The sequence below is a fragment of the Diabrotica undecimpunctata genome, chromosome 1 (genome assembly GCF_040954645.1).
Source record: "Diabrotica undecimpunctata isolate CICGRU chromosome 1, icDiaUnde3, whole genome shotgun sequence".
Taxonomy (NCBI): Eukaryota; Metazoa; Arthropoda; class Insecta; order Coleoptera; family Chrysomelidae; genus Diabrotica; species Diabrotica undecimpunctata.
This window is the reverse complement of record NC_092803.1, coordinates 73,812,879-73,825,585: the sequence shown is the minus strand read 5'-3', so window position 1 is coordinate 73,825,585 and position 12,707 is coordinate 73,812,879. Positions and strand designations below refer to the sequence as shown.

General features: G+C 31.2%; 1 protein-coding gene across 3 annotated transcripts in view; it reads right to left on the bottom strand.

The window, feature by feature from the left end:
• The window catches only part of LOC140450695 (uncharacterized), a 651,216-nt gene that overhangs the window by 57,552 nt on the left and 580,957 nt on the right, over positions 1-12,707 (bottom strand). For all 3 annotated transcript variants that reach the window (XM_072544365.1, XM_072544373.1, XM_072544369.1), the window contains exon 6: positions 3,039-3,287. In XM_072544365.1, the coding sequence (XP_072400466.1) occupies positions 3,039-3,287 (249 nt within the window). The remainder of the gene's footprint in view (positions 1-3,038; positions 3,288-12,707) is intronic.

Here is a 12,707-nt window from a genome sequence, read left to right as displayed (position 1 = left end):
AATAAAGAATAACCAGAAATATCTTAATTAAGATCAATGAAGACGGTAACAATGTGTTTACAAGAAAACAATGAAGGTAAGTGAACTTTTTCTGTATACTGTGAAAATCTTCAAAATTTTGTATCTATCCTTTCTACATATTAGTAACTTTAAGTTGGTATATAATTGTTGTGAAATGTAATATATTGCAGAGTTTAACCTACTTTTCGATGCTTAATAACAAGAGCCTAATTTATAATAAAACTATATAAGGAGTATCGCAATAATTGAAGCTTTATTATTTTTCAGACATTCCTGATGTTTATTCTACTTATGAGCCTGAATCTGATTCCTATGTTTCTGTTCATGAGAACCATAAAACCTACTGTCAGTTAAAGCCTGTTATGTTTAATGATGTTGCCAATAGAAATTTCTCCGTGAATGAAGAAACTGAGAGTGAAAACAGATTTCCTTAACCTTCTTGTAGTAGATATTATGACGTTGCCAATGACAATTTCTCCGTGGATGAAGAAATTGAGAGTGAAAATATATTTGGTAAACTTTCTTGTAGTAGATATTCTGACAACTATGTGGATGACACAGACACAACATATGAACCCGATTATAGCAGTATCAGCGATAATTGTGATGAAAATACAATCATTATATGTATTCAAGAACATGATTACAGAAAGGTGCTTTCCAAAAAACTGAACATGGATAACAGTACTGAAGTGACGAACGAGAAAAAACAGAATCAATTGTAAAGAAAACTAAAAAGAGAAAACAGAAGCCTTCAACTTAAAACATAACGTAACAAAGGAGAGGAGAGACGATTAGGAGAGGAATATGTAGATTTTAAAAATAAATTGAAAATATCTAAAGAAGTAGGTCCCTCTTGCAATAGATTATGTAGGTTTAAATGTACTACTAATATACAGGATATTGTTAGAATTCAAATATTTAATAGTTTTTGGAAAAGCCAGATAGACTGGGACCATAGAAGACAATTTATTGCACAAGCAGTTGATGTGGGTATTGTTAGCAGAAGACGTCCAAGAAATAACAAATAAAAGGACCATAGACACCATTCTTACACTTATATTCTCCTCGCAAATGGATCTAAAACAAGGGTGTGTAAGTCATTTTTTCTTAACTACACTTGCTATCTCTGAGAAAATAGCCAGAAATTCAATAAAGAAGAAAATTAATTATGCGGATGCACCAAATTCCTGAAGAGGCAAAATAATTGGTTATGGAACAAATAAATTGTTTTCCAAAAATTGAAAGTCATTATTGTGGTAATAGGTCTGGAAGAGAATATTTAAATCCAGAACTAAATGTAACAATAATGTACAAATTATATTTAGAGTAGATTAATCAAAAGGGGTATGCAAAAGAACTTGCCGTAAAGAAAAGTATGTATCGGAAAACTTTTTCTACCGCATTCAACCTTCATTTCAGGCCCCCTGAAATTGATACATGTGATACCTGTGACAGATTTGAAAATGAGCGAAAGAAAGATGATCCTAATGGAGTTGATATTTTAAAGAAAAAGGTAGATCATTTGAATAACGCAGAAAACACATACAAGTTAAAAAGGCAGGATAAGATAAGATGCAAGCAGAGTTTAAAAGAAGTCGTAGCAATGATTGATTTGCAAAAATGTCTCCCCACAAATATGTTAACTAACGGAAAATCGTTTTATTTAAAGTAGGTATGGGTATTTAATTTTACCGTCTATAATGATAGTACTGCCGAAGGTTCATGCTTTATGTGAGACGAGTCTATTAAAAAAAAGTGTGGCAACGAGATAGCTTCCGCTTTAATAATGTGGTTAAAAAAATTGCCTTCTACAACAGAAGAGGTAACATTTTGGTCAGACAACTGCCCTGGCTAAAACCCATTTTTTTTAGTTTGTATGTATATGTGGGCTCTTTATAACACCTCAGTAGTTAGAATTCATCATAAATATTTACTTAAGGGGCATCCATACAACGAAACAGACACAGTACATGCACTGGCTGAGAGGAAGAAGAAAACACTGCCTACTGTATTAAAGTATTTCTGTACCCTATGAATGGGCCCAGTTTATAAGGACCTGCAGTTTTTTAAAACTGCTTATTGGTTATGAGGTGAAAACAAGTGACTTTTTCAACTTTTAAAAAATGGGCATAGAATCGACAAGTCCGTTTATTAATAGGAAATGGAAGACAGACAATGAACCCTTTCTATCCTCTAAACTAATGCACTTGAAAGTCGAAAAAGACCACCCTGGCATTATGTTTTATAAAACAACAGTTCCCCAGAAAAATTTTAAAACTGTCAATTTTAAAAGGGATGTGAGAAGTTCTCTCGATGGTCTCCTACCAAAGATATTGGACCAAATAAATAATGAAAGATCAATTCCAATTGATAGTTCAAAATATAACATCCTTATGGAATTGCTAGAATGGGTACCTTCTATTTACCACTCCTTCTGAAATCTTTAAAAACAACAAAAAATAAAGTTGTCATTAACGAAGACAATTCTTCATGTTCCAAAGATGATTAACTGTTTTTTAATTTAACTTTTATATTATTTTTAAAATGTTAACATACCAAAGGGGCGATTGTCCTATTTTTTATTAATATAGTACCACAGAAAAAAAAAAGGTTGTAGTCCTAAATTATTTATTATTTTAATACAAAACAACGTAACGCCGATTATCTTACTGTAAAATAAAATACAACTCTTTACCACTTTCTTTAAAAACATAAAGCCGCAACATCATTTGATGAGCTTAAAGGTATTTTAAATTTATGGTGTACAAATTAAGAACACTGATTTTGATTTACTTCAAAACAAAGTGAAAGTGACTTTCGCCCTTTCAATGCTAACGAACAAATATATATATATATATATATATATATATATATATATATATATATATATATATATATATATATATATATATATATATATATATATATATATTATATATTATATATAGCTTACTTCAAGAAAAAGTATTGAGTTTTGTATTTCATAATCTAACATAAATAAATATAAGACTTACCCTCGCCAAGAGGTCCTGAGGATCGAGCAGGGTCAATTTGTTTCTTTTCAAGGACTTGATATGTTCGACCACAAGGCTGAAGTGCTCGGTGGCTTGGAGACACAGTTTGGTTTCCAAAGAGGTCACTACGTCTTGGACTGTCGTCCAGGCGTCGTATTTGAATGATTTCGTCTGGCCGTTCTCCAAGAATACTTTCAGGACGTTCGCCATGGGAGGGACGCACATATCGCCCAACGAGAACGCCGACGGCTGCAAAGATTTATGTAGTTAGAAAAGATTGCCTTTTGTGTTGCGTTATGAGGGTGAATATATTTTGTTTTATTTCATGATATGTAGGTCGACTTCATGCAAAGGTTACAAAACAAATGTTACAAGGTCTTATATTTATAAGAATATTTTTGAATAAATTTATACAGTAAAATTTAAAATAAGGAAAAACCTTTTAAACAATTAAATTATTTAAATTATTTTTTCCTATTCTTTGGTTAAGATTGTATAGATATAGTTAGCTAGCTGCATTATACATAAAGGAAGAATCTGAAAAATAAATAAAATCTATAAGGTTCATCTATATGAAAGATTATTATCATATTAATTATTTTTATTATTCGAATATGTTAAAGTTTTCCTGGCTTCCTTTAAAACTGTCTGCAATTTATACTAACTTAAAATGAGTTGAGTCTTGACAAAGACACTCTGCTGTAGTGATAAGATATTATAATAAAGTTTTTGGAAGTTTAGAAAACAAAATTTTCAGTGTTTTATTGTTATATAAAATGAATTTCCATCAAGTAACGGTCAAATCGCTCAATTTTCGTTTGAAAACTTGTAGTCGTAAGTATATGTTCAAACGTTTCTGTATATTTCCTAACCAACCTTTTGCTTCGTGATGTTAAGCTTTCAAGGAACTTTCTCCAATGTCCAATTATCTTTCTTTGCTTTCATAGTAGTAGCCGTTGTTTCGTGGCTAAGATATGGCTTTCTAAACCAGATAAACTTAAGAGAAAAATTAAAAAAGTATAGAGATTCACACATGATCCCTGGGATCAAACAGGGAAAAATATGGATGCAGATTAGATGTACAGAAAAGAAAAACTAATGCACAACATGCATATAACTTCTTACAGAAAATATTAAACACAACAAGATAAAACTCAGCAAAAATTAAAATATTCAACAGTTACATTAAGAATATTGTCCTGTGTGGCACAGAGATTTGGAGACATAAAGAGACAACCACAAAAAGATTTCAAAGAGTTGTTAATAGATTACTGAGAAAAATTATAATATATATATATATATATATATATATATATATATATATATATATATATATATATATATATATATATATATATATATATATATATATATATATGTATATATATATATATATACAGGGTGGTCCTTAAGTAATTGTACAAAAAGAAACCGCAGATTCTACACTTAAAAATATTACGATTTAAGCCAAATTGCTTTAATAAAATGTTGATATTAAGAAAGATACAGAGTGTTAAAGTGGAAATTTAAAATTTTATTTTTCGTTATAACTTTCATGTTTGTGAACATTTATGGATAAAAATTTACAACTGGATACTATTAAATATAAGAAATTATAATCTGATGCATACTTTGATGTAGCTGATAGACGGCGCCACATATGCCACATATGTGGCATAAATTTACACTTAACTTTTTTGCTCTTCAAGTTACCGCTATGTGTGATAAAAAATATTAAAGATACATTATTTTAACAAAAAAAGGTATACCTCCTAATAACTTCAAAACTCAACAGTTTTTGAGATATTCGCATTTTACAAATGAACTGCATAATTCCGATTACTCGCAATTACTCCAGGCAACGAAAGAAAAATAGACAAAAACATAAATACTTCTGAATTTTGTTATAAAATACCTTTAATAGAGTTAATAGTTAACAAAATATTAAATAAAATAAATATATCAGTAGGATAATTAATAATAGGATTTGACAAAATAACAGAATAATATGATTTTACATCAAAGATTTTACGTTTTATATTAAATTAAAGTCATAGTCAAAACATTTTATTTACAAATAAATCTCATTATTCAAATTACAAGGTAATTTGCATGTCCGTAAATAATAATTACCAATGGTTCCAAACCATACGTTTATTTAAAATTCATATTTAAAATGCATGTCGTATTGTTTGGAACCATTGGTAATTATTTTTTACGGACATACGAATTATCTTGTAATTTGAATCTTGAGATTTATTTATATTTTTTATAAAATGATTTTATTGATTTATTGGAAGAATTGTCATCAAACTTAAGGCGAAATATGTGGTTCATATTGACAAATGAATTAAAGAAACGGTAGTCATATTGAACATTTACTGTGACAAAAACTTTAATGTTATTTAGTTTAACTATTTTTTAATTTGGTTTGTAAATAAAATGTTTTGATTATGACTTTAATTTAATACAAAACGTAAAATGTTTGATGTTAAATCCAATTATTCTATTATTTTGTCAAATCCTATTATTAATTATCCTACTGATATGTTTATTTTATTTAATATTTCGTTAATTATTAACTTTATTAAACGTATTTTATACCAAAACTCAGAAGTATTAATGATTTTCTCTAATTTTCGTTAGTTGACTGGAGTAATTGCGTTAAATCAGAATTATGTAGTTGAGTTGTAAAATGCGATTATCTCGAAAACTGTTGAGTTTTGAAGTTATTAACCAGTATACCTTTTTTTTGTTAAAATAATGTGTCTTTAATATTTTTTATCACAAATACCGATAACTTGAAGAGGAAAAAAGTTAAGTGCAAATGTATGCCACATATGTGGTATATGTGGCGCCCTCTATTAGCTACATCAAAGTATGCATTAAATTATAATTCCTGATATTCACTAGTACCGAGTTGTAAATTTTTATACATAAACGTTCACAAACATGAAAGTTATAGCGAAAAACAGAATTTTAAATTTCCACTTTAACACCCTGTATCTTTCTTAATATCAACATTTTATTAAAACAATTTGGCTTAAATCGTAATATTTTTAAGTGTAGAATTTACGGTTTCTTTTTGTACAATTACTTAAGGACCACCCTGTATACACTGGTATAGCCATACCCAGACCCAGGTGTACATAACCAGGTGAGCATTTGAGTACTAACCTGATTAAAAAATAAAAAGGGAAAGACTGGATAATAGCTGATGAAGAATCACAACAAGAGAACAGGAAAGAATTGGATTGAGTTGGAGAGAAGTGTAGCGAAGAGCGAGGAATAGATATATATATATATATATATATATATATATATATATATATATATATATATATATATATATATATATATATATATATATATATATACATATATATATATATACACTGGTATAGCCATACCCAGACCCAGGTGTACATAATCAGGTGAGCATTTGAGTACCAACCTGATTAAAAAATAAAAAGGGAAAGACTGGATAATAGCTGATGAAGAATCACAACAAGAGAACAGGAAAGAATTGGATTGAGTTGGAGAGAAGTGTAGCGAAGAGCGAGGAATAGAGAGGACTGAAGACGCTTTGTAAAGAAAATTTAAACGGAACGACTTAAAGAAGATGCGCTTAGCTTCCATTGTTAGCTAAGTAACGTAAAAATGCCCCCTATTTTTTTATTTACTAGAAATTTTATTCAATTACTATATCTAAATGCGCTTACAGTCGCTCTATAAAATTACTTAAATATAAAAACAAATCTCGTAGTCCATAAGGAAACATAGTTCAAACCTTATTATGTAGGAGATGTAAACATCAATTGTATAATTTTCAAAATTCATATGAGATTTTTCTTATAGAAAGTATTTCTTTTCCTTTATTTAAAACTCAGATTCGCCACTGACTTTCGTTTAAACCAGCGAAATGGAGCCATGATTAATCGACAGCATCCCATCTTCATGAATTAATGAAGTAAAAAATTCAAATTTGTTTTTGTTGAAATCGGCAAACCGTAGGGAAATCTCTTTAAATGTTCTTTGATCTAATCGCTTGAGATTGATGGAATAGAAGACATATTTATTCATCGGTTTATTTATTGAGAATATGAGTACCTATATACGAAGAAAAAGGGAATTAAAGAAAAAAGTAGTTTTTGGAAGATGTATTTGTTTTAAATAAAAAATACTTATTACCAATTAGGAAAATCATATTTTTCTATATCTTATAAAAAAAAAGTTAATAATGAAAAAAAATTTAGATAAACACAATCCAGACAAGTAAATTAAAAGAGTAATAAAATAATATACATATTGATAAAAGAAAAAATCAGGAATTTAAACGAAAAAGTTAACCCAAAAATATAAAAATTATGAAATGTTTAAAATTAAACCTTAGAAACGTTAAAATAAAGAAAATTAAAAACATAGTGTAGGTTTCCGCCCCAGAATTTTGTAATGTTATATTTTTTATTCCTAAAGTTTCTAAATCCAAAACACTTGATTAAAACAACCCAAAAAAGAGGGTCCGGATTTAAAAGCATTTATTAATACGGTACGAACAAGGATCGGTCTTCTCAATGCCATATGCGAAAAATTATAATAAACATATACAAAACGTACATTTATATCCTCTGATTAAGTACAGATCAAATATCTTAAGTTATTTAAGAGTTATTTAAGATCTTACACAGAACCTGTTACTTACAAACAACGAGAATTCTCCTTCACCTATAAAATATCAAGTATCGAATATTCGAAACCCAAATATACTTGAAAGGCTTTCGTCTCTAAGCACGAGTTACGCCTTAAAAACTAAATTTGATCAAAATATCTGAGACCAAAACATCATAAAACTGACTAAAAATTCCTAATAAACACGGGCACACTAGAGACAACCTCTTCATTTATCGTCATAGGTAAATAATCGAATAAGGAACGAAGATTTGCGAAGAAGGACGAGTATTGCTGATGTGGTGGAACGCATAGCGGAACTGAAATGGAACTGAGCAGGCCATGTAACGAGAATGCATGACTCACGATGGGCGAGCAAAATTACAAATTGGAGGCCAAGAGCAGGCAAGTAGAGGAACAATAGGAGAGTACATATGTAGTAGAGGAAGACCACCTACACGTTGAGCTGACGACATCAGGCGTATGACTAAAAATTGGCAACAAAGAGCATAAATGACGCGCAAAAAGCTGGACGATGATGAGGTAAATAGCTCATTTCGAGTATTGCATACGTACAGGGAGGAATCATTTTCCTGATTCTATTACACGATTTTACCTATCCATAAAGCGGTGATAGCCACTGCTGCCCTTAACCCGTTTTCCAAAAATAGATTTAGAAAATTCATCGAAAAATTAAATACATTAAAAAAATCGTCTTACTCTCTTCTCTGGTCTTCACATTCTTCCAAACACAATTACCACCAGTCGTAGAAAAATTAGAAAACACCAGTGCCCACACCCACTATTAACAAACACGCGCCGAAGACATTCCAGGCGACATTAGACAATAAATTGATCGAGAAAAAAATCACTAAGCGGACATGACGTCTTTTAAAATATGTACGTAACTGCAATTTTTTGCAAAATCAGTTTTTTGAATCATTGAATCCAAAATATTACGTTTAATCTTACGAAACAAAGTAACGAGTGTAATTACAAAACTAACTGATAGAGGTAGTTGCGTACGTATCACATTTTAAAGCGAAGCTTGTATACTGTCGTTGTATTAATTTTTCTCTCTAGCAAACTTCAGAGCAGATTGCCACGAAATAGTTATACCACATGTCCACATCTGTAAGAGTCAATTTACTCGACGAGAGAGTCCTTATAAAACCTGAACAATTTTTATTTAATGAGTGACACGAAATAGTTGAAAGAGTCGAGAGACGAGACGAAAAGAGTCCATTATACAACATGTTTCTCTGGAAACCTCAGAGTCTTCTAACATTATTGCCACGAATTGGTCGCATTGATCCTGTAGTGATCCTTCTTCTATCCTAACTTGGCTGCACCTTACTGATGACGACCAAATAGTCTGAAATGCCTATTTACGGTTGCCTTCCATCTTATATACATATTTTATTATTGTTTCCCTTGTTGCCAGCCATGCCGATACTTTCTACCTTTATTTTACCATGAACTCGCATTAATCTTTGCTTCTTGTTTGAAACGTTCTAAATGTTTGGTATTCCTTTCCTCAGGTAGCTGTAGTTCCTCCTTCCTCCATAGATGTTGTAACATTTTTTTAATTAATATATTAAATTAATTTTAATTCCTTTTACCCATGTGGATGATACGCTGATGGTCGTGTTTACGATCAGAAATTTTTATTGGGAAACTACCGAAATATGACTGAATCTACCTCGGTATTTATTTAGAGACGCCGCTAGGCTAATCCTTAGTTAATCCTTTTCCGGGTTCTTTGTCATAAATTCGGTAATTGTCGTCGAACGCCCGTTGTAATGTTTTTGGGGAAAAACCTAATCTAGGAGATTTGATATTTCATCACGTTTGTAGGTAGAAGGATACCGTTATGTTCAATGTTAATCAGAACTTTTTATCTTCTCAGAAATACATACAACTGGCCTATGATTTTTGAGGGGAGATATCCCTTCTTTTTCTTAGGTAATTTGGTAAAATTTTAGAGGAACCAAGTGACTTCTCGGTGGGCACTCGTAGAGAAAACAACTTATCGGTGGGCATCCGTCGAGTTAAGACGCTTAGTTCACAATATCGTATCTGCTACCTTACCGTCTCTGTGCATTTTCTTTATAAGTGTGTATACACTTGCTTATTAGAGTTTTTTTATCTTACACTATATTAGTTTAAGTATAGTTGTAAAGCACCTTCAAGGGTAAATAAATTCAGTGTTTAATACCAGTACAGTATTAACTTCAGTGACTTAAAGCAGCAGCCTTCAGGAATAATTACTGAAAGTGACATAATTTTAATATCTCCACCTATCTGGGCAAGGAACATGGTATAGCATCATATCATCTCCCATTATCTGGACGTATCGAACGATCATACATGTCTTCAAATGTAATTGAGAGTAGCTACTGAATTTTGCAGTCAATTAAAGAACATTCTATATTTTTTTTTGTTACGAACCAAATAATCGACTTAACCAAGTGCGGTTTGGTTAAATTTTTATGTTTTCACGTCAGTAAACTTTTTTGTATTTTTGTAAATTTAAATTTTATTAATTTTTGTTATCTTTTGTGTTTGTTATAATTTGTATTCAATTTTATTTGCTATAATATCTCGAGATTCGCCAAAACTTTATTTGTGCATGCTTGTGTTATACTTATATCTTTGTAAAGATATTTTCGAATTATATTTCTGCCTATTTTTATATGTATACCACCATTTTATAGTTGTTTGTGTATTTTTATTACTTGGGTTGCATTCAGCAGCGTCGTAATTTTGTTGTTGTTTAATATATTGTTATTGTTTTATGTATGTATTTTATTTGTCGACTCCTAACAAAGTTCCCTGATATATTTGCTTTTTACCTTTAAATATAACTATACCTTTGACCAGTAGAAAGATCAGGCTTATTAAGTTTCGTAGGTAAGTAAGTGTAATACCTTATATATTTATTTTTTGTTTATGTAGAGTGTTGACCAAATTTATTCAATAATTAACTGTGATATCTTTTCTTGGCTTTGGTCTCAGAACCTAAACATCTTTCCTTATCTCTTTTCTTTTCTAAGGTTTCTTAATTTTCTCCTTAAACCCCAAAAAATTAAGTGGCGCCCTGTTCCCTATCTTATCTTATCTTTGGTAATTATACCCATCTATCTTTTTGTTTATTTCTGTATCTTTTTCTAATATCTCCTATCGTATCTTTACTTATTTCGTCCGTTGGACCCATTCCTGGTTCCAAAAGCTAGTTTCGAACCCACGACTCGCTCTCCACCAACCATCTGGCTGCCGTCCGCAGTGTCTCCATTGGTGACCTTTCTAGCACCATCCAAAAAAGGTTTCCGAGGTTACACATATTTTTATGCCGCCCAAAGCACGGGGCTTATATCCTTTTGTTTTTTTCTTTGTCCGTTGCCTTTGCTTGTCTTTCACATTTATAGAACGCCAAGCTACGAGAACCCCGATCAGCTTCCGTGTTCTATTTCTATTTATTTCTTCTTCTATTTGCTTTATCTCTATCTCAATATTCTTTATTTTATTCTTCCGTTCCGTCTGGTAAACACACTACAAAAGTTCTCCAGATTTATGTATAAATTTTGGAATTAAACCTGATCTTTCTTTGGTATATTTGACTATTTTTATATTTTTTTATTACCTGTAGACTTAAATTAAAAAATGAATAATTTTGAAGTCAATTTTCTTACTTCAGAGGAAATTAATTATGAGTTAAAAATCAGAGGAACTGTTACGAGTAGAGAAATAAAAGAAAGGAGGAAAATCCTCAAGAGATTGTTAGTTAGGGACAACAGCAATCAATTATCTTTAAATACCTTAGATTATGATAACGAAAAGACTTCTATTAAAAATTCCATTGATAATATTTCAAAGTTAATTGAAGAGTTTGAAGGTTCTTCAACAGATTCTTGTTTTCGCCAAGTCAAATCACGACTTATTCATTTGTTAGGTAGAATAGATCGTCTCCCTATTCCCGAGCCTGATTATGAGGAATCTATTTCTTTTCGAAATGAATCTAATGCTACCTGTTTGTTATTGGAGCAAGAGATGAATGATAAAGTCATTCCCTTAGCTTCTAGTTCTTCTTCTGTCGAGTATGTCTCTCCTGCTGCTCCGCAGATAATACATGTTTCGACTCCCGATTCAAATATCTCCCAATATTCCATATTTAAATGGAATGTTAAATTTAATGGTGATCCCAAGACTGTGTTTGATTTTATTGAACGAGTTAATGAGTTATCTGAGTCCCGTAATGTCCCGAAAGATATTTTATTTAATTCGGCTATTGAATTTTTCTCTGGCGATGCCGCGGTGTGGTTTCGCAGTATTAAGTCCTCAATAAATTCTTGGGATGGACTTGTTGAAGTTCTTAAATCCACTTTTTTATCTCCCGATTTCGACGAAGATCTTTGGAATCAAATCAAAGGCCGCAAACAAAAACGTAGCGAGCCTATCGTAATTTTCGCCGCGCAAATGCTATCCCTTTTTAATCGTTTATCTCGCGAAGCATCCGAATCCACAAAGTTAAGGATTATTCGTAAAAATATCTTACCTGAGTATATTCCTCATGTCATTTTAAAAGACATTAATACCGTGAGTGAACTAACTCAAATTGTTAAGAAGTTGGAAGATGATAACCCTTCATTCTCGGCCAAGTTCTTCCAAAATTCTAAAATCTCTGTTGTCGAGACTGATACTCCTCAGTCGAAGCGTCATTCTCACAACAATGCCTCAAATGCCATATCTTCTCCATCTACCTCTAATCACGTATCTAATTCATCTAATTCAAATGATAAAAACACTTCGAAAGTAGCTACCTGTTGGAATTGTCAAAAAACAGGTCATATCTATCCCGTCTGTAAAAAGGAACGACAGCACAAGTTCTGTTACAAGTGTGGTAATCCTAATGTGACTGTCCATACCTGTAAAAAATGCCGTATGCCTTCAAAAAACTAGTTCATCGAGTTTGTTCTGTCGGTGCAATCTCGTTATCTTTCC